Raw genomic sequence first — 27772 nt, forward strand, 5'->3', positions numbered from 1 at the left:
GCACTGGACGTGGTTGGTATGCGTGCACGGGAGGCTGATTCAGTGCCCAGTGGACATGAGCACGGAAGGCTGTGTGTGTGTGCAGCTGTGAGCGTGTGCCTCTGGGAGCTCTGCAGCTGGGCACATGTGTGTCACTGAGGCCCACTCTGCTGTGCGCTGTGCCTGTGGTCACATCCCCGGGACCTCCCCCAGCTCCCTTGCAACCACCCCATGGAGTAGGCAGCATCACCCCGTTGCGCAGGTGAAGACACAGACACCGAGCTAAGTCACTGTCCAAGGTCACACGGGTGGGGAGTGGGGATTTCAAACCCAGCCCGCAGCATTGCAGCCCTGCAGCCACCCGGGCGTGTCTGAGTAGCCAGGCACACCGAGGAGTGTGGGCACAAACTCGGTCCAGCCATGCGGGGTTGAGGGTCTGGGAGCCCCACGCGGGCTGAGCGCCAGGCGTGAGGGCGCTGAGAGCGTGCGGGCAGCTGTTGCAGGTACGCAGGCGTGACTTCACGAGGAGCCCCCCTAGAGATGGGGCGAGGCCCATGTCACTGGGGACCGGCCTGCGGGGGATGCGGTGGGGTCTTTGGGTCTGACGACACGTGCGAATGTGTATGCTAAAGCCAGCACCTGGCTTCCCTGTGTGGGACCCCTTGCCACTGGCCCATACACTGCCCCTTTCCTGACCCCCAGACCCCCTCACTGCCACCTGCTCCTCATCCTCGCCCACCACCTGGGACTCTGGGTGCCCTCAGAGCCCTGCCCTTGGGCTCCCCCACTCGCTCTGCCCTCCCCCAGGCTCTCTCTGAAACGTCTCCCTCCAGCCCAGATCCGTTCCCCCACTCCCCTTGTACGTCTCCCCTCTGGCGCCCCAAGGCACCTCCAAAAGGGCTCACCAGCCACTCCTCTGCTGGGAAAGAGCCCCCATTCTACCCAAACCAGGAAGCCGGGAGTAGCCTGGCTCCTCCTTTCCCTTCACCTGCCAAGTGTTGGTTCCCCCACCCCGCTGCCCTGTTTCTTAAACCCACCCACTACATTCCATTCCCAAATCCCTCTCTGCCCTCCAGCCAGCATGTTCTCTCTGCTCCTGCTCAAAAGCCTCGAGGCTATACCATTGCTCCTGACAATGGCTGGCCTTCCTTCCTCTCAGGGCCTTTGCACATGCTGCTGTCTCTGCCTAGGACATCACCACCTCTCCCAACCCCAGCGTCAGCCCCAGGCCTTTACTGAGCTAACACCTACTCAGACTTCAGGCCTGACTTCGCTGTTCTCCTCCAGGAAGCCTGCCCTGCTTCCTGAGCCCACGGGGCCAGGTGCCATCTTGTGAATGCCTGTCATAGAACTCACCTGACAGCTTGCTGTTGTCTGCTTCCCTCCCCCACCAGCCCCTGAAGGTGGAGAGCACATTGGACTGGTTCTGTTAAATTTCCTTGCCCAGCACAGGCCTGGCACAAAGCAGGGGCCTAACAACAATTTGCGGAAGAAAGAAGAATGTAGGGGTGTGGAGGTCTGGTGGGGTGTGTGCTGGCTCCACAGAGGGAACAAGACTGGGTAAAGCCATGGTCACAGAGGCTCCTCGTTAACGTCAAAGTTAGCTTGACCCCCAAGACGGGGCCCGGAGGTGGCGGCAGACACAGGCGCTCAACGGAGCATTTCTTTAGACGTTGCCAAGAGAGGATGTGAGGTTTCTTAGAAATTGGTGAGCATCTTTTTGAGAGGGAATAAAAATATTTCATTTTTAATACCCTAATGCCAGCAGTTATAAAATGAATACAATTAAAATGGGAAAAAAATCCAGTTTTGAATCATTTGGACAAGCTGCTTTCAGAACAGGTTTTGTAAAACATGGTGTCCAGTTTCTCCTTATTGCCAAAAAAAAAGATTTGATATGCAAATAAGGAAAAAGCTTGACAGATCCTTTTCAGAAACTGGGAGTAAACTGAAGACAGAAAATGCTGGCCATGAGCATCCTGGGTGTGTGGGGTCACGAATTTCATACCAAGAGTCCCGCCAGGTACCTACCGGGTCTTAGTCCCAGAGTGAGAACCTGAATGCTCACGGCTCTGCGCCCTCCTCCAGGAGGGAGGGGGTGGGGACAAGGACACCTGCCTTCCCGTCAACCCTCAGGAGAGAGGTGAGCCGACCCACAGAGGGTGGGAGATGGAGGAAGCATCTCTGGGAAGTGTGGCCAGGGCACCCATGCCCAGCCAGCTCTCTGCACCCGCACGTGCAGGGCCGCGATCCCCAGAGCTGGGGGTCTCTCTCCTCTACACCCAACTCTCCCTTCAGAAGAAGGTCCCCAGGCCCTGACTCCAGGCCAAAGCTTAGAAAGCTCGACTGTGGCTGCATCCTCCAACCTGTTGTTACCAATGAGAACAATGGTTTTAAAAATTTCCATCTTTCTGACCGGTTTTGAACCTGAGGGAGAAGCGGTGTGACTCACGACCCCCCATAGACCCTCCGATGTCCTGTGTTCAAGCTCCTCTGTCCGGCTGTGCGGTGTGTGGGGAGCAAGATGTGGTCCCTGAGCTTGGACTTGGCTAACGGGGGGCGGGGGGGCTGACACGGTTCGGCTGTTTGAACCTTCCAGTCAGAACAGGGCGTCCCCAGGTGGTGATGCAGGACGGCTGTAGCCAGGGCGAGACGCCGTGTACTGCAGGACCTTCCAGGACCATCCTGTGCCATTCCTAATTAGAGCTGCACTTTGCTTGCATGCTACGAGGCGGCTCTGTGCCTCTAGACAGGACATTGTGGTTGACCTCAGTCTGGTCTGATACCAGTACTGAAGGCAGTTTTAAAAGGAGCTGTGCCTCGTCAAGGGGGGCTGACTGCCGATGTCACAGGCGGGGCCTGGGACCCCCGCTGCAAAGGCTTCCATGCTTGTTGTCTCCAGGACGAACAACTCGTCCCCGTTTGCCCGGGACTCTCCCCATTCCAGCACTGAACTCCCACATCACAGGAGACCCATCAGTGCCTGCAAACCGGACAGTGACCCCAGCCTCCCCATCAGGACTCAGAGCCGTCCCTTGACCCATGTCGTCCTGGGGCGCACTCAGCACCATGCTCTCTCCGAGGGGAGAGACGCATCACGTCTGACCTTTATGCACAGACACATGGCAGGGCTAGTGCCTCCTGGGACAAGGAGAAAACACTAAGCCAGTCGCCAGCTGGGCCCCCCTCACGTGGCACAGAATTGGGCACCACCCCAGCTCCCACCACCCCTGAGGGACTTTAGGAGGAGCTGGAGGGCAGGCAGCCGGCGTCGCTCTCGGCACATAGGGCACACAGCACGGCGCCAGGCCCAGCAGCCCAGCAGGGCTCTGGTAGTCAGTGGCAGGCAGCAGCAGCTGGCAGGGGCTGGCGAAGGCGGGTGGGGGGCGACAGGGGCAAAGCAGACAGGAGCCACGTGCCAGGCAAGCCCCACCTCCTCCGCTGTACAAGGGAGATGCTCATCTCAGAGGGCTGCTTAGAGGAGGAGGAGCCGGAGGATCTAGGGCGGGGCCCAAGGCTGAGGGTCTGGAAGGCCCACCATCCACCGGGGCAGCGGGAGGAGGGTCTCAGAAAGGGCTCGAGTGGGAGAAGGTGGCCTCGTGGAGGGCTGTTCCCAGCAAGGCTGGGGCCTCCCACAGTGTGCCGCCCTCCAGGGACCCTGGGGGCTGGAGAGAAGACCCCCCATGCCCGCTGCCCCACCCCCACCCCCACCCGCCACCCCAGGTCACTGGCGGTTCCTGCTCTTTGCTCACCATCTGCAAGCACTGATCAAAGACTTTGAGGAACCAAGCTTTGCCCCAGGCTTCCACTTAAACACGCCCTGTCCTGGAGGCTCAACACTGACCCTGCAAGGCATACCACTCTCCATTTCGTGGCTCTGGGAGATGCACAGACCCACCGACCGACCGCAGTTGGCGAGCGGAGGTCCAGCAGTGAGCCTCATATAGGGGCCGCTCCGAGGGCGGGGAGGGAACTGTGGCTCTGACACCTCCACGTCCTCCCGGGCGTGCTGGGTGCTCCGCACCCGGAGGCTCATTCTTAGTGAATGTTGAATAAACGGAGTCACGAGTCTTCACTCGGCTCTTTACATGACGCTCCCCAGAGCACTGTTACAGGAGGCAGGACAACCACATTTGGCTTTGCTGGTGAGAGGGATGTCTACCGAATGCACACCATGCGCCTAACAGCGGACAGTTACCTGCGTCTGATGGGCCCACCAGCCCGCCAGGTGTGGGTCATCATCATCCCCTTGGTCACCTGAGGACGCAGCTCAGCCAGGTGACGTGACTTGGGAGTCACCACTTAGCACCTGTGTGACCTTGAGCAAGGCTTTGTCATAGTCTGTCACCAACATTTAGTGCCATTTACATGACTGGAAGGAGGGGTGGACAGGTACCCAGAGAAGAAACTACTTATATTTTAAATGTCCTCCCAGATTCTGGAGGGAATCCTGATTAAGATCATTAAGACCTCATCATTACAGAAATAGTATTTTAAAGTTTAACTCATGTGCTTTGAAACGAAAAGATCTATAGATGGGACTACATAAAAAGTTGTGTACACCTAAAATGTTCTAAACTAATGTAAAAGGTAAACCAGGAATGTGTTTTTAATAAGTATGGCAAAAAGTTATTATCTGTAATATGTAAAGCATGCAGAGAAGTCAGTAAGGAAAACCATAATTATGGCAAATACATAGTGAATGAATGAATGTATGATTGAATTAATGTATGAACGAACAAATAGCAAACAAACCCAATGGAAAATTGTCAAAGGAAGTGTCATTACAATTCACAAGGAAGAAGAAAATAAATAATATACAATAAAAACTCAGTGCCACTAGACTCACATAAATGAAAAGCAAAACCACGACGTCCTATAATTTTGGCCTATCAAGTCGGCAGAGTTCTTCGCAGTGACATGCCACGTGGAACAAGAAACCAGCCCTGTGGTGATCCTCAGGTAGAAGGAGAATTGGTACCACTTTTCTGGAAACCATTTTGACAATATCAAAGCTCTTAAAAACTGCCTTACCACACGGCCCAGTGATTCCACTTCTACGATCTATCCTGTGGAAGTGTTTGAAAATGTAGGTAGAAACCCACGGGTAAAGATGTTCACTGCTGCGTGATGGTAAACAGAAATAAAAAGTGGAGATGCCCTTGGTCTGTAGCAGCGGGGGAGAGATTAAGCAATTTAGGGCGTAGCTGTGCAGTGGGATAAGGCGGGGCCGCTGAATCGCGTCGGGGAAGCTTCTGAAGCAGGATGAACACTGGAAGTCAAGTATGATTTCAACTAAGTTTAAAAAACGGGCATGGGAAAAAAACCAGGAAGGAAATATCCCAAACGTGGCAGATGGTTTCCTGGATGGGGGTTTTATTTCCTCCTGCAGTCTCTACGTTTTCTACAGTAAATGTGAGTGATTTTCAATCAGAAAAGGAACGGGCATGCGCGTGCACATGCAGACGCAGACGGATTGAAATGCATGCTTCCAACACAGAGCGTGACGCCAATGTACAGTTTCTTGTATGGTGCTAGGAAGCTCGGACAGGCGTGTGGACAGAAATGCCGCCGGGCACTACCTTTTCACACAGGGCAAGTACAGTTCCGGCTTGGATTATTGCAACCTGTTCTTCATTTCTCAAATTCTAAAACACAAAAATGGGCAAGGGCGTTTTTCACTGGATCCCACATCCACGTGCAGACAGTCAGTGCTAAACGACTCTGATGGCCCTTCTCTGCGCAGCCTCCCCAGGACCAGCCCCTGCTCTCTAACGGGGCCAGCATCTAAAGGCAGATGGGACGTATCTCAGGACTGGCCCTCCGATTCAGACGGTCTCACGTAGGGGTACCAAGCCCTTTAGAAATAGGGCCTCGTTCAAGCCAATCTTTTAGGAAGACAAAAATATAACTTTCTGATTTCAGAAATCTTGAAGGATTCCACTGTCTTTCCGGGTATTCATTTTTATGCTTTTCCCCCTCATCACTCAGGCTGTCGGGATGACCTAGAACCCCACCTCTGACAAAGGCCAACCCACCCACCCGCACAGGAGCACGGCCATACAAAAGCCTTACATTGTACTTATCAGGTCTCTTAAATTAGGAGAAAATTAAAACAAAACGAAACAAAAGCCACACAATACACCCGAACCAAAACAAGAACACGAAACCAGAAACCGATCGCTCATAGTTACCCCGTTATCGCCAAGGATATCTAATTTCTTCATAAGTTCAGAAATATTCACATCCTGGAAAAGATTTCCAACGTTCATTTTGTGTGAGCTGCAAAGACATCCACACCATCTCGAGGGCCACAGCCTCCACGCCTTGGTACAGCTGCACACCCCTTCTTCTCTCTCAGTACACACGGCAGGCCCAGCAGCTGCTTCGGGGTGCGAGGGACAGAAGGCCACAACTGCTGCCTACTGGCGGGGTTTTACGCCAGCACAACACTGCTTTCTAGAAAGGCCCATGGAATCGTGTGGGTCAGAAGGACCATCTGAGCCCACAGGGCTAGGGCTCCTGGCACACGGCTAACACTCAGCGGTTAGAACCACCACAGCTACGTCCCCCAAACACTTACTGTGTGTGTCGGGCACTGGGCTAGGCACGTGTCAGTTTAATTGTCACACCCACTTCCCGGGGTAGGAATTGCCACTCAGACCTCATAGACAAGAGTCCAAGGCTCAGAGAGGTTACCACCAGAGCCGAGAAGCGGTCAACCTGGGGTTTGCACTCAAGGCTCCATGTCAAGTCTGCTCTTTAGCCTGAGTACAAATACAGTGACATTTGGTGACCCTCAAAAAATGAGCTATGACTTTCAAAATCTGGTGGGGGGCATGGGGCATCACGTGAAAACCAGTTCTCTTGTGGCTCAAGGACACGGTCCCCCTTCACAGCTGGGCCTGGCGTTGGAGTGGGCCCCAGCCGCCGGCTCAGCGCAGGCCCCCCAAGCACGCTACCTTCACTCCTTCCTGGTGACAGAACAGCTGGAGAGCGCTGCTGTTGTTCTCGGGGAAGGTGGTGATTTGGAGGTTAAATGCTGGCGACCTCCGCTCTCTCTCCTGGGGAAAAGATTCGCTTTAAAAACAGAACTTTATTGGATTATTTACCACTTGCCATCTTCCCACGTTACTCAGCACAAACCACCGGATTCCAGTGGGCAAAGGCATTAGCAGAAAATGCATTCAGAATGCGGCCTCCTTGTGGCAGAGCAGCACGTGGGCTCATACCCCTGCCCCGCAGCGCAGCTCCTTCCGACACTCGGTACTTCTGAACCTACCCAGCTAAGAACAAACGGTTAACAGAGCACCAGGAGATGACCCGCTGCGAGGTCGAGGCCTGGGAAGTCACACACCATCATTGAATACTCCATGAGAACCAGGGCAGGAGAGATTGACAGACAGCAAAGCCACCAACTACAGGCACTACCCTGTGCCCTGCGGCACATCCTCATCTCATGTAATCCTCACGTGACCCCACAGGCAGGCATTAACGCTCTCACTGTGTAGACAGAGGTGGAGGCTCGGCAAGGCTGAGGCCCCAAGCTAGCAAGCAGCAGGGCAAGAACCCAAACTCTGGCTTCATATTTTTTCAGTATCATCTGCTGACTTCATCCATGATATTTTTTTTGAAGCACACAAACAACACCAATGATCATCCTACCCCTGCCTTAAGTTGATAGTCAAATCTCAATTACCAGGGAGGGAAAAGCAAGCATTTTTTCTCAGAAGACGTACTCATTAATCATACATAAAGTAACCAGGACGAGAGAAGCGCAATTACTTACAAGGATAAAGTAGAGGAGAGAACAGTATTCTCGTCTCAATTGTGTTTCCTACATAGATTTGCCTTTAAAGCTTGAGCAACGGACAGGTTAACACGACGGGAAAGCCAGCAGACAAGACCTTCTCAAATCAGACCTTTGAATCGAACTGCTTTTGTTTTCTGAAAATTACAGTGAGGGAGGTGAGCATGCTTTGGATTACCCCTGCAGAAGCCAGCTACAGCATCGACGGGCTTCCTCAGTCACTCAACTACGAAATGTAACCAGGACGAGCACGAGTTTACATGGCAGGTCTTAAGCAGATGCTCTTGGATAAGGCTAAAGGAGAGAGGAAGGGCGAACCCGTTAATTCAATTAATTTCCACAAAGCCTCAACCTGGCTAGTCTGGGTTTAAAACAGTTTAGAGAGAAAATCTTATTTTCCTCATTAGCCAAGAAGAACAGAGTCATTATGGTTTGGGTCCACGGATATACTGCTACCTGCCAGGCTTGCTCAAATGGAGGAGCCTCCATAGAAGAGGTAACAAGAGAAAGCTCACATTTTACATGAACAAAAGTCAGAAAATTGGTTTCTAATGACTCTGAAGGATGGTGGAGACACTTAAAGGAAATTCTAGTAAACTGAGCAATGCTGTGGCCTTTTCATGAGAAGGATGCCTAACAAGGACCTGAGCAGGTTTTCTAACAGCAGCAGAAGCATTCACCACCACCTTGCATAACTTCCGCCGTCTGCCGCCTGAGTGAAACATCAGTTCACTCTCAAGCCAGAGCTGAGGACGCCTGGTTCCGAGACACTCAGGCCATGTCCATGCCAACACGACAAGACACAAGACGGCAAGCTCGAGTGCCAACAACTTTAACTGGAGCCGGGAGGAGAAAACGAGATCAGAGACACACCAACACTGCGAGGGCGCTTAGGGGGCCCGTTCACGCACATGGTCCAGCTGAGGGAGCAGAGCCGTTGCCATAGGAGCATAGAGAAATGAGTCACAAACTCGGGCGAGGTTTAAAATGTCGATGATTTTTAAACGGAAACCAACAAAAAGGATTATGAACAACATGGTAGCCAAGCAGTGCAGTAACACACCCGAGGCAAGATTTCATTTGGAAGCAATAAAACCATCGATATTCTTACACTGGAACCAACTCCGCGTATCGGGGAAGTTACTGAAGGGTCGGAACACGACTTCTATCCATGAGCAACAGTCAATCTCCCTCCACGCTAAACGGTAGTTCTGCATTGCAGTTTGAGTTACAAATAATCATTTTTTTCAGTCCAATACCGCTGTGACGCCAAGGTCCGCCTGCACTGGACAAGAGAGCTGGAGCAACGTAACTAGTTTTCTGACCCGCCCCTGCAAACACCTGCTTTCCCCCTGGTTACTCACCTCGTGTTTACCTCGGCAAATGGCAAATGGGCCAAACTAGCAGTAAACACATGACAGTCAGCTGCGGGCCAGGGCAGACCCTGCTCTTTCCAAGAGTGAGATTCACTACATGCAAGGTCACTTAAAAAGGTGTGTTATTAATCGCAACAGTGCTTCTGTCTGGGTTTGCAGAATGCATACCAGGTGACTATGCATGCAGGAAAGAAGTAGTTATGGAAATGAAACACAAATAAAAAAGGCAAAATATTGCAAAAACAAATTATTTTATTAAGTGCAAAACAAGCCGTAGGCAATAAATATATTAGCTCTGGTACATGTCCAAGGACTTCCGTGAGCATTCTCTCCAGAACATATTAAGGCAGTGAAATTATTCTGAACATACAGATTAAAAAAAAAAAAAAGAAAACTACTACCACACGTCCCTTTACACATGCTTGGAAACATCTGGGAGCGTCACATGAATTTCAGTTTGGGCTCAAAGAGAATGTCTGCTCCGTTTGAGAGTTTACAACAGATAGAGTCTCTTACTTCGAGTTCTAGCACTCTGAATTCTAACAGCTCGTTCTGATCCTTTGCGTCTTGCATGTCGTTCTTCAGCTGGTTCTCTTCCATTTCCAGCCTGTAAATCTAGAGCGGAAACACTGTGGGTTAGTGGAGGGGGGACCACTGTCTCTTACCAGGAGTGGAGAGATGCGTCCCCAGACGACGGAGCACCTCAGTGTGGCCTGAGGAAACGGGCCCCGCCGCCGGGGAAGGGGAGGACTTGCGGCAGTGTGCGAGGCGGGCACCACAGGCCCTTTCTGCCGAGGAGCAGGGTGGCACAGCGGAGGCCGTGCCTGGTTCCTCCCTGCAGCCCTGCGCCTGGCCCCGCAGGGGCTCCTCATACATTTGTGGAATAAATGAATGATGGGGAAACTGAGGCAGGGGGCTACTAAGTCTCTTCCCTCAGGTCAAACGTGGGGAAGCAAGAATGCAACACGGGCGCTTCTGATCCCAAAGCCGTCTGAGTTCTGTCCATGTTGTATATGTTCTGTCCACATTCCGCCCGGCCCTCCCGGGGGGAGCCCCCAGGGACAGCACCCCACAAACAGCCGCAGGAAGGTGCCCAGTCCTCTACTTTCCCAGAGGGCTCTTACAGGAAGGCTGGGTGCACAGCCCTCCTGAAAGCACAAGTCAGTCTGCAGAGGGGGACTGCCTGGGTCCGAAGCCCACGGGGGCTCCGTGCCTCCGTTTCGGTCCACGGAGGAAGCAGCAGCAGCCCCTCCCTCCCGGCTGCAGCGAGGACTAACTGAGACGACGCACGCGCACGAGGGCCTCTGTGAGTTCCCGTCACCAGTCTCCTCCTGCCCGACACGAGGACGGCCAGACAGGGCTTCTCCACTGAGGTGGCCGCCCCCAGGGGACAGTTGGAAACAGTGTGTTCTCCATGGCTCCCAGAATTTAGCCAGCAGGACCAAGCACACAAAATCTCTCCCAACACACAGGGCCGACTCGCAGGGCAGTGGCCGGTCCTGTCCCAGTGCCCCAAATGCTGTGGAGAAACACAGGGTGCTGAACAGCCTCACAGCAGGTCAGTGACAAAGCTGGGACTGGGCTGAGGCCCCTCCTAAGGGGTGAGGCCAGGCTCGTTCAGTTCTGACATACTAGGATGCTTCAAAGCTAAGGCCTAACTTGGGTCTGATTCCACTAGGACGGAAGGCCCAGAGAAAGCAAATCCACAGGGACAGAAAGTAGATGGTGGTCGTCAGGGGCGGAGGGCTGAGAGGCAGGGAGTGACCACAAGTGGGCAGGAGGGATCTTTATGGGAAGCTGAAAGTGTCCTAAAATTGCATTGTGGTGCTGGCCGCACAACTCAGTAAATTCATTAAAAAAAAAAATCACTGAATTGTACACAGATAAAAAAAATAAAGCTAATATCTTGTCCCAAAGCATTCGATCTACTCCCCAAACCAACTCCTTGAGAGAGCCTGGAAAGTTCCACGACCAGAGAGGGAAAGACAGGCTTGACTCAGCCAGCACCATGGCCTCCTGTCTATGAAGTGGACCACAGTGGCCAGAGGGTCTGCCCACTGACCAGCACCTTAGGTCCCTCCACACGGGAGGGGGAGGGACTTGGAAGCCCAAAGCAATGGCAGAGGCGGCTGAGAAGCCTGCGTCAGGAGGACAGGCAGCCCTTTACAGGTGCCCCTTACCATATCCGCAGGCACCCCTGGGGGACAGGTGGGCCTCACCATGTGTGCAGGTGCCCCGGGAGGACAGGTGGCCCTTTCCATGTCTGCAGCATGGTGTAAAGCAGCTCTGCGGACCCCACCCCAGAGGACAGAACCAGGGCCAGCGGCTGGGAGCCCCCAGGAAGTGGGCTTGAACTCAACTTGAGGAAGATGTCTCTCCTCTGAGAGTCAACCCACAGGGGCTGCGAGGAGAGGCTGGGTGAGACTCTGGTGGTCAGAGCGGGCCTCTGAGGTCCCTGCAGACCCCAGGTTCTGGGATTCCCTGAGGTGGGGTCTGGGTGTCCATGGCCACGTACCTTTTCCAGCAAGTCTTGGTTTGTTCTGATGAGCAGCTGCTTCTCCTCCACCCACTTGGAATCCTAGGGAGAAGCACTAAATATGTTCACACTCATTGAAGCAAAGAGACAGTTAAACAACATGTCAGTGAGAAAGGTCACTTAGTCTGAAGCTTTCCATGAAAAGGTCAGAGAAAAGGACAGCAGCTAGAATGACTTCATTGTCCCTATGAACCTTTAAACCCAAAACAGAGAAACAGCAGGTTTGTGGCGTGTCCCTCCTCCCCTGTTCAAGTATCCTGGGAGCACAGGGAGTGCACTCAGTGTCACTGACAGAAGGACAGCGGCAGTGCGGCCAAGTTGGCCCAGGCAGGCCCTCTCCTGGCCTGTTCCCTGCAGCCCGTGGGCTGGCATCCAGGCCACACCTGAAGGTTTGCCCAGCCCACCGACCTGCATCGTCACAGTCACTACTTTGCTCCATTCTAGTCCCTCTGTGGTGACGCCCTACCCACGTTTGTCTGGCCAGGTCCTATCCAGGTAAGTTCCATGAGCACGTGGCACTAAGTCTATCTGCTCCCGGGGCATCCCCAGCGCCTAGCTGGTGCCTGGCACACAGCCGGGGCCCATAAATACCGGAGGACGGGTGAATCGACAAATGAAAGAACTCCCTTCCTCCCTTTTCTCAGTTCCGGTGCCTCCTGGGCCTCCCTCCACCTAACAGCGGTCGCCCTGTGTCGTCACAGGTTGACGCGTGTGCAGGCACACGAGGATGTGAGTCCCCGGGAGGACAGAGCCATGCTCCATCCATCTTTTTATCTGTGGAAGACTGTTCACAACCTTCCCTCCCATCTCCGTGCACTTTGCAACGTCACTTTGCATTCTCCTCCCAAGAGAGACGGGGTCTATTTCTCTAACCCTGATGCGAGGCCTGGCTGTGGCATGCTCCGGCTCCGGCGATATGAGCACAAGCGACGCGAGCAGAGTGTGGAATGTACGTGTGCACTGCAGCTGCCCTTTCTTCCTGCCCCTGGACCACCAGGAAGGAAGCTAGGTTAGCCTCCACGAGGATGACACACCTTGAGGAGGGATCTGGCCAACAGCTGGCCCAGTGCCCAGACAGGACAGCGAGGCCACCTTGGGCCACCCAGCCCTGTCATTCTACCAAAAATGCAGTGAGAACAACTGTGAGTGAGACCAGCAGAAGGACCGCCCAGCTGAGCCCAGCCAAACTGCTGACCCACAGGATGGTAAGCAAATAAGAATGCTTGTTTTAACCAACTAAGTTTTGGTGTAGTGTGTGATGCAGTGATGGCGACCTGATATACCCCCATAACAGGTCAGAGCCTTGTGCAGGTTAGGGTTAGGGTTAGGGTTAGGGTTAGGGCTCTGGTAAGCGTTCACTGAAGGAATGGCCGTTTGTTTTGCCCCAAACTGGGCCCTCCATTTAGCACTGAGGCCAGCACCGCGGGCAGGAGGTTCCTTTGTCTTAGACCGCGGTCAGGAAACAGGGGAGTCTGGCCTGGAATGGGAAGCTGAGGGCAGTGGCAAGTTAGGACCGGAGTTTGAAAACAGCCCTCTCTCACCTGGGCTCTGCCCTGGCTACTGCTGAGTCTCCCTAAGCCCTCTCCCCACTGTGGTAAGTCCTATTATTAGCCCCATTTTATAAAGATGAGGAAACCGAGGCACAAAGAGATTACGTAACTTGCCCAAGGTTGTGCAAAAAGTCCGCGGCAGGGCAGCACTTGAACCCAGGTAGGCTGGTTCCAGAATGTGCTCGTCACCACTCTCCTGACTCTGTGGAGAACTCAGGACCATGGTTACACACGCAGCTCCTGAGGGCTGGCCACTCGCCTGTCCCCTATTCGGTCCCTGTACAAACGCTGCTGCAGTGCCCTGCTTTGCATGCCTGCTTGAGTCCTGGGTACTGGCGGTCTTCCATAATTTGAATCTCAGTCACGACCTGAGCCCTCGTCCCACTAACGGGACACTAGCCAGAGTTAGTTCTAAGCCACCCCCTCTGTAGCCCTTCCTGAGTCCCCTTGTTAGCCCACCTGGAACCTCTTACAATTCCTTCCCTTAACACCCGCCTCCCCCAGTCCGTGTCCGGCCTATGACCTCTGGCAGCCCTTGCCAGGCCTCCTCAGTGCCCACTGCCTGCCTGTCTGCTGGGCAGGGGAGCCACGGACACTCCACTGCCCACACTCCTCAGCACCCTCACAGTTAGAAGGGACCATGTGACCGTTGCGGCCAAGAAAATGTGCAGAGGCAGCCAGCGGCTTCTCCTGGATGCTGCCGAGGGGGACGTGTTGTGGACAGGGCAGTGACAATATGGCGGTGCCTCCAGCACTGGATCCCTGAGTCACTGCACGGAGCAATGACCTCTGCCTACAGATCAGACAGGTAGCACATTGAGCTGGAAATAAACCCACACTGTCACTGTGGCAAGCCACTGAGAAGTCCTGGTTATCTCCCACCACAGAGAGCACTCTGACAGGGAGAACACGGCCAGCCTGGACTGACCCCAGGGTTGGAGCTGCCTTCAGACATTACCCTCCGAGAGGCTGGACCTCCACCCAGAGCCCCCTCCAAGGTCTCCCCACCCCAGGGGACGGGCCTGGGCCCGGGCTTTGCCTCTCTACTGTGTCCTGCTGCCAACCAGGCCTAGTCAAATTCAGAGAATGTGCACGCGGAGGTGACTCTAATTTGAGAAGCTCAAGGGCCCGGATCTTCCTGTGACATGGTCACAGAAGGACAGTGACACGGTCACAGCAGGATCCTGAGGCATGGCCTGTGTAATAATTCGGAACTAGCTGCAGGTGCCAGTTCATTTTCACCTTTAAATCGTGATAAGCGATGGCAGCTTTTCTTCAGAGTCAAGTCAAAAAATATTTTGGTCACCACTTTGCTTTTGGAATCATCTCCTATTTTTGCACATTTGGCAAATAAACAAAGAAAAAGCCAAGTTAGAATTTCATAACACGTCTTGCTTTGATAAAACTCTGCAAACAGACACATCAGCCAGGATGTTCCCGTGGGGCTCTGCTAGTGTTTTTCTCTCTCATGTCTCTGGAGGAAGGGATCCAGATTCCACAGAACATCCCCCGCGGCACCAAGGTTCCAGGGACACCACCAAGGGGACAGACATGCAAAGAATCACAGAGCACGTGGTCATTCCTGCTCACCTGTCCCTTCTCAACCAGTAACTTCTCCAAATCTTCAATTTTGGCCTGACACCTCAGCAGATCAGCTTGTAGCTGTTCCCGAGTCTGGAACAAAAAAGATGAGAAAGTGAGCACGTCACCTCAAATGGGGACAGAGAAGTGGAAGGGATCATGTTGCAACCCCTACCTTAGAAACGGGCCCCTTCTGAGGAGCACGTGTTCAAACTTGGCCAACCTGGCTGCACGTAGGTTCTGTCACTTACAGATGTACAATCTTTAAGAACTGAAGGCCTTGAGAGGTTTTCAGTTCTAACCTCCCCGATTTTACAGACAAGGACATGGAAGCCCAGAGAACGAGCCAGCTGCTTCAAGGGGGTGAGTGAGCCAGAAGCCAGACACATCAGGGTCCCGATCTCGGCTTTCTGACCAAGTTCAATGGTTGCGATCCCCAACACTACCAAGCATTTTCATACTTGCTTAGCCCACTTTCTGGGCCCTTTATCACCTACAACAAGGGCTGAAAACCAGAATGCCTCAAGGACCAGGTAGGTAATATAAACAAGGAAAGCCGACTGAGCATGGGGTAATAGAGAGCAGTGGGAACTGTAGCACGCTCGAGGCACATGTCTCATCTCAGGGGAACTGCCACCCAGCTGCAGCCAAATGCTACCAAGTAGAACAGGAAGTCTGGTGTTGCTAGATGTTTGGAGCTTTTCAGAGAAACCAATAATCTGGATTTCTATGTGAAATCTCTTGACTTTTAAATGTTGGCAACTACATGAAATTTTTAATAAAAACCACATGATTCAGCTCAAACCAAGCCCAGCAGTTTATCTCCTCTAACCTATAGGTTACAGGCTGAACTCCTTATTGTAGCACAGAAGCTTCCCTCCCTGCCAGCCTCATTCGCCACACCCTACCCCATGGGGCTGTTGTGGGAATGAAACGAGGGACGCATGGGGGTAAGGCTGGCATGGGTGGGTGAGCTCTGTGGGGTCCCCCTCGCTTTCAGAAAGAAGAGCAAGCAGTCCCTGGTCTATGTGACTCCCAAAGGCTGGGTAACGGCCAGTGAGTGGAAGTTACTGGAAGGCAGAGCCTCAGCCCAGCATGAGGGCTGTCACGGCCCAGACCTGGGTGGCCAGCAGGGACCAGAGAGCCTTCTGGGCTGGGAGCACTCTGACAGTCCCTGCAAGGGTTCCTCTGGGATGTTCCTGGGGGATTCTCAGCCTAGAGGGAGAGGAAGGTAAAGTCTGCAAGGCCTCTGAGTCTGCGACCTCATCACTGAGCCTTAGATTCTGAAACCACTCTTGCAAAGGGAAGGCACGCATGCTGTCAGACAGTAGCATCATTCTATCTGGCAACTTCTGCCATCACACTCAGGATGGATAGTTTCCATCAGGTCTGCTAAGTGCTAGAACATCGCCACTACACAGATGCGATCCCCATCACCTCTCAGAGTCCCCTCGAAGTGTCAAGGGGGGATGATGTGCCAGAATCATGTTCCTGGAAGGCCTCCCGCCCAGCCCCTGGCCAGCCCCCCAGGCCCACTGCACTCACCCGGGCCTCCCTCTCAGCATCCAGCGTGCCCCCGACCTGCTCCTGCAGCAGGGCATAGGCTCGCTGCAGGGCCTGGTACTCCCTGGTCAGCTGGCAGAACCGCAGGTCGGCCTCTTCTCTGGTTGTGGTCTTAGCATCACGGAGAAGGAAACATAATGAAGCACGTGACTTGTTGTGGCTCGAGTGCCAGGGTCCCCTCAGACAAAAGCAACATCCAGACCACACAACTATGCCAACAATTACTTAATGAACTGGGCACTGCCAGGAAGTAACTGGGACACTGGAGGGAAGGGCTGCTGGACAGGACGCTGTCTCTGTTGTCAGCGCCCTTCCCAGGAGTTTGAGGAACCCTCCAGGGGTCGCCTGAGTCACGTGCAAGGGAGAAAGGGTGAGGGCGCCCTGAGCCCATGCCGCCACAGGTGGATGGTCACCTTGTAAAGGTGCCCCCTCCCATAGCACTTCTCGCTCTGGGAACTCCTCCTGAGGAGATAACCACCTAAGCGTGCGAGGATGCAAACACTGGACGAGCACAGCGCACTGCTCACAGGCGTGAGAACCCGGAACAATATCAGGCCCATCCTCAGAGAGATGGGCCATGCGTGTCTATGTGAAAAAGTCCTGCGTGCTCAGGAGAGGGCACCTGGGACATGGTGCTTTGGGGCTGAAAGGTGCCTGTTCCAGACTGTTGGTGAATAAAGCAAATCAAAAAGCGTATGTCTGGATGATCGCAATTTACTCAGATTTCCTGGGAGAATTCAGCTGGGGAGGGGCGGGTGGGAGACAACTAAGCCGCGCCTTCACCTTTGGGAATCCAGCTCACCCAGAGTCGTGGCACGAACCTGGACGTGTGCAGACGGTCAGGGAAGCGCGGGGTGGTGGCCCCGTGTGAGAGGGCTCCAGGTGGCTTTTACTTTCCTTGTTACACTTTTCAGAGCTGTGTGGATCCTCTGCTACATGACGTGTCAGCTTTACAATGAAAAAGCTGTTTCCGTGACATGGTGTGTGTGTGAGTGTGTGTGTGTGTGTATGTAGGGGGACAAGGGACAGACCACCACGCAGCAATTTTAATGGCAAAGGGTAAGGAACACCAAGGCGACCAGAGACTTCCTCTGTGATATCAGCACTGGTGCAAGGAAAGGGGCCCAACATGCTGGCAGCACCCCCACTGCCACTCACGGCACCCATGAAAGTGGGGTCCACCTTCCCTTGACACTATGGGCTGTGAGGACACAGCTCGTCTGGGGTTAAATCTTTTAAGTGGGGGAGCAGCACCTTCCACTGCCAGAGGCCGGAAGAGCCACCACAGGCATCTCTGGGGTGAGGTTCGCTTACGTCATCCAAGTCTTCCTCAGGCGTGACTGGGGCCCTGTCCGTCCTGTCTGTGTTGCAAGACGTCTCTGACAATGTTTCCGAATCCACAGACTCCTCGTCAAATCCAAAAAATGTCTCCACAACATGCTTCTGTAAAAGACAACACGCAGGACGTTAGGAACGGACTCAGAACCACTGAGTCCCCCAGCCCCTCGTGCCAGGGCAGAGGGAGGTGCATCGGCCCACAAGGGCATCCTGAGCGTGGCTGCTGGGCTTCGTAACTGGCTGGGTGGAAAAGGAGGCAGCTGAAGGTGGTGGAAGGGTGGAGGGCTGGCAGCAGAGGGTGCTGGCCTGACCCTGGCTGCAGGCTCGGGGGCTGCTGGCCTTATGCAGTCTCTTGGCCCCTCTGAGCACCAGCTTCCTTCTCCACCAAACAGACACGAAAGCCCACCTCACCCGTGAGCACAGAGTGAGGTCAGGAACGCGCGGTACCTGGCAAGGTGCCCGGTGTGGCGACACTCAGCGAGCAGCACCATTGTTGTACTAAGGAGGGGGCAGGGCCACAGGAGATGTCTAGTTCTGGACTCCAGACACGGGAAAGGAGAAAGGTGGAGTGGCCACAGATGGACCCGCGCCTCTGACCGGCTGGGTGAGCATGTGGACCAGGTCCTCACCAGATCTGAGCTCAGAGGCAATTTTTGTTTATTAGAGAACACTTGGAACATCCTAGAGGGAACGGAACTAGATGGAATACTATAATGGACCCTTATGCACCCACCACTCAGAGTCAGGGGCAATTTTAATGCTCACGTGCCGGCCTCCCAGTTACCCGACCAGGCACTTCTCCCTGCAAACATCACAGGCTATGGGCTTCGTGCATTCCTTCGGCAAACACCTGACTGAGCACCTTCTGTGTGCAGACTCTGGATGGGCCGGGGGTACATCAGGAGGAAACCTGGCATCTTCCCAGCCACAAGGAGCTTCGCTCCCCTGAGGGCTGCAGACATCAATGGACAATCACCAGATCAACTTCCCTTGTTTTAGGAACCTTGGCTTTCTTTTTTCCAAAATAGCCCCTGAGAAGGATTTTTATTTGTTTTTACAATCAAGTAATGTTTTTTACAACCATGAAGAAAGAGCCATAACCAACTCCAGAGCGGAGCCCCAGGCTCCCACTGGTTATCAGAAACCTGGCTCTCTCTGAGCCCCTCCCCACTCCTCAATCCAGAGGGGCCGGGGCGCACCCCACATACTGAGGGTTCCTCCACTCTGTCATTTAAGCCAGTAGGCGTCTGCAATCTCATGCACCCAAATGTAAGGACAATGTGGCTGGTACCAAAATTAACAGCGTGATTAAGAAATAATTCAGACATCAGGAAAAGAGTGGGGGAGGGAGGGACTCTGCCATCTTGCACAAAGTTTCTAAAGAGGCTCTGTTGGAGGCACTTGACCACCCTACGGCGCCCAGAACTTTCCCGCATTTGGCATTTGTTTTTCTGCACACTGCTTCCACCTTGCACGCCATGTTCCTTTCTTTTATACACATGGGGATGTACTGCTCCCCCAAACTCCCAATTCACACGTCAGCCATCTCCTCGACAGCTCCAGGGGGGTCTAGTGGATGGCGGCTTACCCGCTAACCTGCCGCTCCCACAATCTAACACGTGCTCATCATCGGCAGCTCCATCCTTTTAGTTGCTCAGGCCAAAAACCTAGAAGCTCCCTGAGGAGCCCCCCAGTGATGCTCCTCGCTCTCTCACCCCTCTCTGGGAGAAATCCTGTTGGCTCCACCTTCAACCCAGATCCCAGCCTCTCACCCTCCGTATGAACCAGCACCTCCATCCTGGTCCAAGCACCATCATCTCTCACTGAAATTATTAAAACCGCCTCCTACTGGCCTTCCAGCTCCTGCCCTTATCCTTCAACCTGGCAGCCAGAGCAACTATTCTGAAATGAAAGTCATGTCGTGTTCGTCCTTCATTCAAAACACAGAGGTTGGGCCAGCCCCGGGGCCAGGTGGCTAAGTTCACACACTCCACTTCAGCGGCCCAGAGTTTTGCTGGTTCAGATCCTGGGTGCAGACAGGGCACCGCGCATCAGGCCATGCAGAGGCGGCATCCCACAGAGCACAACCAGAAGTACCTACAACTAGAATATACAACTATCTACTGGGGGGCTTTGGAGAGAAGGAGAAAAGAAAAAAAAAAAGATTGGCAACAGATGTTAGCTCAGGTGCCAATCTTTAAAAACAAAAAACCCAAAGGCTCTCGTCGTAGCTGTAGAAGCCAACACCCACCCTGTGGTCCACAGGCCCACATGGCCTGTCCCCTCCCTCCTCCACCGGCACACTCCAGCCACACTGCTGAGCGCACTCCTGCCCGCTTCATGTGCCTGCCACGAGGCCTGTGCACTGCCTAGCTGCTCGTCTGCAGAGCGCACACAGCTCTCCCTAACTTCTCTGAGTCTCTGCACAGATGCCACCTTATCAGAAAAGGTACCCCTGACCTCCACGACAAGGCCGGACACCAAGCACAGCCAGCCTCCCTGTTGCCCTCCCTCCCCTCCCTCCAGAGCACTCAGCGCCACCCGACAGGAGATCCATCCTGCTTCCATGTGTATTGCCCATCTCCCGCTCTGGATGTAAGCCCACGAGGACAGGGATTTGCTCCAGGAGGGCCAGAATTTGGGCTCTTTGATTCCTCACTGTGGCCCAGGGCCTGGCCCACTCAAGAAATACTGGCTGTTGAATGGGTACTCATAAACACGTCTCTGTTAATGGACTTAAGGCCACACTCACTTGTTTGCCACAAAGAGTCCGGGTATGCACACAACATCCCTCCCCCTCCTTCATGCAGCCAGCATCATCTGGGCAGCCACCTGGCTGCGCCCCCCAGGGAAGTCCACAAGGTAGGAATGTGAGGCCCTGTCCGGCTCCATCCATTTCAAATGACTCTTCCCTCCAAGTGGAGGTTGGAAACAATCAAATACTCAAATCTCCCCTCCAGGTGAGAACCCTACCTGAGTTCAGGTGTCAGAAACTCTCCAGACAGTCTCTAGGGAGCAGTGGCCACGACAACCCGATAGTGACACCGGCACCTTCAGCAGGGACACATCTGCAGCACTGGAAGCTCCCCTGCACACATGTGGTTCACCTCCCTTGGCTCCAGGCTCCTCGTTTTTCTGGGCAGCCACTCAGTCGACCCTGTTTCTTGTAAACACTGCTAATTGCAAGGCCTCTGGGGACAGGTCTGTGTTTGCTGCTGTGCCGAGTGGCAATGAGTACCGACGCAGGGAGGGCCCTGCCTGGCACACTGATGGAGCCCCAGGAACCATCGAGCCACACCCTCTCCGAACGATCAAGACCAATGCCGAGCTGCAATCAATATCTGGGGCTAAGGCCTCAGTGCACCACCACACAGGACGCTTGGCTCCTGAGCCCTGCGGGCCTGCCAGCTAGGCGCTCAGTTACTGAGCTCCACCACAGGGCGCTAATGACAGACACTACACACGTGTGTTTAACAGCGAGCTGCCTTTGTGAAGAGCCTCTCCCCAGATTCAAGTGGAGCCCCTGAAGTACGATGTGGCTCCAGAGACCAAGACGCCAGGAAGCAGGCTGCAGGGAGGGAAGCAGGAGGCAGCTCGAAGGGCGGCAAGCAGACATAAAAGGGCATTCACACTATAATCCTGTAACAACAGAAGAGAAAACCCACAAACACAGAGCACACACACACACTGGCACAGCAGCAGCCAGATGACCAGGACCTGCCCCAGCCGGGGGACCGCACAGGTTGGGTCAGTTTGTTTCCTCTCAGGCTTAGTTTTTCTAAGTGATCGTTATATGGCAAGCTAAAATGTATTACATATATTTATGTCTTTATTAATAAAAAACAAAATAGAGAAAGACATTTTGATGCTCAAGGTGAAAATCCGGAGGCTGTCTTCTTCGACGACAATGCAATTACAGCCTTATACTGTGTTTTCAAAATATATAGACATAATACCTGCCTCCAAGGAACGAGAGGAGAACTACCTAGAAAACCTGGTTTCTTCTACTACTCAGCTCACCATGGGCTTTAAAAAAAGTCAAGCACGAAAGAAACTGCTGAGTTCTCGGAGTCTCCATCATTCTCAAATTCCCTGGGCATTTCCTAAGGAAAGATACTCTAAGGGCGCACAGTTCCATCTTTGCTCATTCCAAGCGCATCTTCTCTTTAGAATGGGCTTACTCCTCCAGACTTCCATTTACTTTCCCACCAAAGTCTTGACTTGTTGACACCTTTTACAAACTAATCCACATTCTTAAAATGTAGTTCTTGCAAAAACAATCAAAAAATAAACACTTCTCCTCCACTTACACTTTGACTATACACAGGAGCTCATTCTTAGCAGATCAATGGGATGGAGAGCAAAAGACGGGCGCCTCCCACATAGCTGAGCCCTCAGCTGCCCAGCCTCATCAGCCTCCCTCGCCTCGTCTCCGCACCATTCCCAAGAACTGCTGCCACAGGCAGGCACCTTCGTCACAGCCACTAACTTTCACAGAACCACAGACAATGCCCCAAAGCCAGCGGCTCACCTTCATGCTTATAGGTCATCTCCTGGCAGCCAGAAAAGTACAGACAGACCAGGGCACAGAGACAGAGAAAGAAGGAAAAGTAGAGCACGAAGAGGACATACTCCATCGCCAGGAGGGGCCGCCGTATCCGTTAGCCTGTGTGCACCGGGTGCGCCAAAAGCCACATCACTGGCATCAATTTCCAGGCCTCTCTCGAGTCCTAGGAGGAAGCGCCAATTCTTTCCCAAGGCATTCTCCTCTCCTCCCCCCCGCCTGGCTTCAGTCTCTGAGGCTTCCTGTGAGTCATCCGCAGTGGAGTTCAGAGAGCAGGGCACTCGGAGGGCACACCGTTGTGAACAGGGACACCGGCTCTAGGGCAGGCCCACGGCCGGTTTCCAGGGGCCAGGCCAGGCGCATCAGTCACGCAGGACACTTCTGCGCTGGCTGATTCTCTGGTGGCTTTCCTCCCAGGCCCCGGGCTCCCTGATGAGCCCTGTTGCCAAGGCCATTCCACAGGCCCCGGGTCCTTGGACGATCGCAAGGCCCCAGGGGGCAGCACTAGCAACAGTGATGCGGCGAGAGCCTCCTCCAGGACCAGAGCCGAAAGCGTGGAGGCGCCTCCCACCTTGCGTGCCTGGGAAATTTCTCTGCTGACCCCCCACCATCCCCCACGCTCTGTCGGGACTACTACACTCGTCGGCTTCTCCGCAACCCCTCCTGCAGCGTTGACCATTTGTACAGACTGAAGCAAACCATCATCCAGCAGAAAAACTGCAACTCGAGCGACTTCAGCCCCCCCCAAGAGTCTTATGTTCCCTGGAGAAGCTTCTCTAGGCTTAACGTCAGAAGTAAATACCCTCATAGCAGAAACATGGATAGATTTTACCATAAAAAAATAAAACTTCTGTACTTTGAAGGATAGTAAAGCATCATTGAAAGGCAAAGGACAATTCACAAAAGAAAAAATATATACAGCCAAGTTCATGTATACATTTCAACCTCAACAACGCTTGATCCTCTGTTCCTTTTAAAGTATCCACAAGACAAGCTGTGTAACTGTATCACGCTGTGTGATTTAGTGCTGACTAAGCCTTCAAGTCATGCTTCCAAACTAGCTGCCACCAGCCAAAGTGGGCAATAGTGCAGGGATGGGCCTGCGACCAAGCTGAGCCAAGGAGCAGCAGCCCTGGGACTTTGGCTGGTACCATTGAAGAGAGACACCCTCCTACCACAGAGGTTGCCAGGCAGGTATAATGCCAGCCTGAAGCTGCTAAAGCCATTTGGGCCACCACATGGGGAGAGCCAGCTTGAGAAAGAGGCCAGTCCAGAGGAAAGCAGAATTGTAAGACAGAGAGCCAGGTTCCTGGCAATATCATGTGAGCATCTGGATTCAGCCACACCTGAACGCAGCCACCTCTAGGTTTCTGAGTTATGTAAACTACTTTCTTTGTTTAAATGACTTTGAGTTTTTGCCACTAGCAAAAGAAAGAATCTTGACTAATGGGGGAGGGGAAGGTAATTCTAGAAATCAAGCCATCTGCAAACTGGTGAGTTCTGGGACAAGTCTAAAGCTGATTTCTTTGTGAGCTGCTCTGCACCCGCACCCTCAAGAAAAACCAAGGACAGTCTCTCCCTGGCATGTGTTACCAGCTGCAACAGCTGCCTGTGCTTCGAGGATTCCTGGCTCTGCAGAAACCCTGAGATGCGTCCAGTTGGGCTGGCTCCTGGATCTACTTGGACCCCCGCCTCTGCCAGAAGCTGCTCAAGAGTGGAGACACCTCCCTGTGCCCTGTGCCTGAATTCTGCCATGCCCGAGGCCAACGTTCTACAGATGACGGCTGGAAGTATGGGGGGACAGGCAGGGCAGAAAAACACACTGCCTTGGCCTTCATGGCTGAACCCACTGTGAGCACAAGTGGCCACAGGCCCTGAGCCACTTCAGATGTGGACAGATGTTTCATAACAATGACCTTGGTTTTTCTCAGCACCTGACCTAGGAAGCCAGACTGGTGACCCCGGGCATAAGCCAGAAGCACCAGCTCCAATCCTGCTCCCTGAGCAGCCCCACGGCCCCCATTGCAGTTCTCCCAGGCCCCATCACACCTCATCCAACCACGGGCATCCTCTGAGCTCCTTCCCACACCGAGCACCAAAGGGAGCAGACACAGAGACCGACATTAACATGCTGCAACACACACCAGGAGAGAAGGAGCAGAGGGCTGAGGAAGCCCAGGAAAGGGGTGTCTAACCCCGTGGGAGGGGCAAAGGCTTGAAGGAAATGGGGACAGCTAAGCCGAATCTCGACGGAGCAGGAGGTGGTGAGCTGAGAAGGTGGAGGGCATTCACTTGAGCAGGGGTCTGGGGATGAGACGGCACGGCAAGCCCAAGGGACTGGAGTCAGGGTGTGCAGGAGGGAAACAAAGCAGGAGGCGAGTGGGCTGGATCCCGGAAGGCCCTCAGGGCCTGGCCAAGGAGCCCCAACTTCATCCCCCAGAGGAATGGGGAGCCAGCAGAGGGCTTTTAGGAAGCAGGTGGCAGGGTCAGACTTGTGCCTCAAAAAGATCCTTCTGGGAAAGTACCTCAACATAATAAAGGCCATATATGACAGACCCACAGCCAACATCATACTCAATGGACAAAAACTGAAAGCCATCCCTCTGAGGACAGGAACAAGACAAGGGTGCCCACTTTCACCACTCCTATTCAACATAGTACTGGAGGTGCTGGCCAGAGCAATTCGGCAGGAAAAAGAAATAAAAGGAATCCAAATAGGTAACGAAGAAGTAAAACTCTCGCTGTTTGCAGACAACATGATCTTATATATAGAAAACCCCAAAGAATCCATAGAAAAACTATTAGAAATAATCAACAACTACAGCAAAGTAGCAGGGTATAAAATTAACGTGCATAAATCAGTAGCATTTCTATACACTAACAATGAACTAACAGAAAAAGAACTCAAGAACTCAATCCCATTCACAATCGCAACGAAAAGAATAAAATACCTTGGGATAAACTTAACCAAGGAAGTGAAGGATGTATACAACGAAAACTACAAGACTTTCTTGAAAGAAATTGACGATGACATAAAGAGATGGAAAGACATTCCTTGCACATGGATTGGAAGAATAAACATAGTTAAAATGTCCATACTACCTAAAGCAATCTACAGATTCAATGCTATCCCAATCAGAATCCCAAGAACATTCTTCACAGAAATTGAACAAACAATCCTAAAATTCATATGGGGCAACAAAAGACCACGAATTGCTAAAGCAATTCTGAGCAAGAAAAACAAAGCCGGCAGAATCACAATCCCTGATTTCAAAACATACTACAAAGCTACAGTGATCAAAACAGCATGGTACTGGTACAAAAACAGGTCCACAGATCAGTGGAACAGAATTGAAAGCCCAGAGATAAAACCACACATCTATGGACAGCTAATCTTCGACAAAGGAGCTAAGGGCCTACAATGGAGAAAAGAAAGTCTCTTCAACAAATGGTGCTGGGAAAACTGGACAGCCACATGCAAAAGACTGAAAATTGACCATTCTTTTTCACCACACACCAAAATAAACTCAAAATGGATCAAAGACCTAAAGATTAGGCCTGAGACAATAAGTCTTTTGGAAGAGAATATAGGCAGTACACTCTTTGACATCAGTTTCAAAAGAATCTTTTCGGACACTACAACTCCTCAGTTGAGGGAAACAATAGAAAGAATAAACAAATGGGACTTCATCAGACTAAAGAGCTTCTTCAAGGCAAGGGAAAACAGGATTGAAACAAAAAAACAGCTCACTAATTGGGAAAAAATATTTACAAGCCACTTACCCGACAAAGGGTTAATCTCCATAATATACAAAGAACTCACACTGCTTAACAACAAAAAAACAAACAACCCGATCAAAAAATGGGCAGAGGACATGAACAGACATTTCTCAAAAGAAGATATGAATATGGCCAATAGACACATGAAAAGATGTTCATCATCGCTAATCATCAGGGAAATGCAAATCAAAACTACACTAAGATATCACCTTACACCCGTTAGATTGGCAAAAACATCCAAAACCAAGAGCGACAAATGTTGGAGAGGTTGTGGAGAAAAAGGAACCCTCATACACTGTTGGTGGGAATGCAAACTGGTACAGCCACTATGGAAAACAGTATGGAGATTTCTCAAACAGTTAAAAATAGAAATACCCTATGACCCAGCCATCCCATTACTGGGTATCTATCCTAAGAACCTGAAATCAGAAATCTCAAGAGTCCGTTGCACCCCTATGTTCATCGCAGCATTATTTACAATAGCCAAGACGTGGAACCAACCTACATGCCCAGAAACTGATGATTGGATAAAGAAGATGTGGTATATATACACAATGGAATACTACTCAGCCATAAAATAAGACAAAATTGGCCCATTCACAGCAACATGGATGGACCTCGAGGGTATTATGTTAAGCGAAATAAGCCAGTCAGAGAAAGACGAACTCTATATGACTCCACTCATAGGTGGAAGTTAGTATATTGATAAGGAGATCTGACCGGTGGTTACCAGGGAAAGGGGGGGGGGTGGGGGGAGGGCACAAAGGGGGAAGTGGTGTACCCACAACATGACTAACAAAAATGTACAACTGAAATCTCACAAGGTTGTAATCTATCATAACATTAATAAAAAAAAAAAAAAGATCCTTCTGGCAGCTTTGGAGGGGAGGGAAGACACTGGGAAGCAGCAGAAGCAGCCAGGATGGATCAGATGAGGGCCTGAAAGAAGGCGGGGGACAGATGAGAAAGCAGGGCCTAGAGGGGTGGGGCTGGAAGCACGGAGCCTATGCCCCACCCCCTTCCCACTCTGGAGTCCCCTCCTAACATCAGGCAGGAGGCCCAGGAGCCTGCAGCCCAGCCTCCCAGCTCCTCTCCTGAGCCCGAGGCTCACCCCATGCTCATTCCTAGCAGCATGGCAGTTTCCTGCCCCGCTTGAATACATTGCCTGGAACCACTATAACTTCCTCTCTATTTCAAAGTCTTCAGGCACGGCCTGGACATCCCATGGTCATTGCTATCCAGGATGAGGTGCCCTGGGCAGGCTCTGTGGGAAGGTCAGGCCCCCAGCTCTGCTACTCCTCCTTGTCCAGCAGCCTGCAATGCTACCCCAGGTTGGGACAGTGCAGATTGTGTGCACGGCTGTGCTGCCTAGCTGCCCGGGCACGGCCCAGGTCACAGGCTCTGTGTCTTCATAATTGTCCCTGTGTTCTATCTCCAGGACCCAAATCTTCCCCTGAGTCCTTTACCAAAGAGTCCCACAAACCCAGCAGGTGAGACACAGAGTTGCTCCCAGAGGGGCCTCCTGTGCTTCTGACGTGGGGCTAGGCCACCCACCTGGCCAGGCGAGTGCGGGGTCCTACCACCAGCTTCCTCTCTCTCTTTGATCAAGCTGCAAGAAATGAATCGTGAAGGCTGTAGTGGAGGAGGAAGCAGGTGACAGGGTCACTGCCAGCCTGGAGAGAACAAGCCCTTGTG

The 27772-nt window shown here is 52.7% G+C and overlaps 2 protein-coding genes across 5 annotated transcripts in view; both read right to left on the bottom strand.

Moving 5' to 3' along the window:
- JAKMIP1 (janus kinase and microtubule interacting protein 1) overlaps positions 1 to 27772 on the bottom strand; it is a 149337-nt gene that overhangs the window by 18447 nt on the left and 103118 nt on the right. For 3 of the 4 annotated variants that reach the window (XM_070506262.1, XM_070506261.1, XM_070506263.1), the window contains 5 exons: positions 17710 to 17838; positions 16378 to 16506; positions 14842 to 14925; positions 11681 to 11743; positions 9397 to 9780 (listed from right to left, as the gene is read on the bottom strand). In XM_070506262.1, the coding sequence (XP_070362363.1) occupies positions 9607 to 9780; positions 11681 to 11743; positions 14842 to 14925; positions 16378 to 16506; positions 17710 to 17838 (579 nt within the window). In that variant the 3' untranslated portion in view covers positions 9397 to 9606. Of the gene's footprint in view, positions 1 to 5561; positions 5628 to 6173; positions 6228 to 6941; positions 7044 to 9396; positions 9781 to 11680; positions 11744 to 14841; positions 14926 to 16377; positions 16507 to 17709; positions 17839 to 27772 lie in introns of those variants that run through there. The other variant, XM_070506264.1, reaches the window with a different exon arrangement.
- LOC139044898 (uncharacterized) lies at positions 17847 to 26769 on the bottom strand. Its single transcript, XM_070506265.1, has one exon. The coding sequence runs from the start codon at positions 22368 to 22370 to the stop codon at positions 22218 to 22220; it is 153 nt and encodes a 50-aa protein (XP_070362366.1). The 5' UTR covers positions 22371 to 26769; the 3' UTR covers positions 17847 to 22217.

The sequence above is a fragment of the Equus asinus genome, chromosome 3 (genome assembly GCF_041296235.1).
Source record: "Equus asinus isolate D_3611 breed Donkey chromosome 3, EquAss-T2T_v2, whole genome shotgun sequence".
NCBI classification, from domain to species: domain Eukaryota; kingdom Metazoa; phylum Chordata; class Mammalia; order Perissodactyla; family Equidae; genus Equus; species Equus asinus.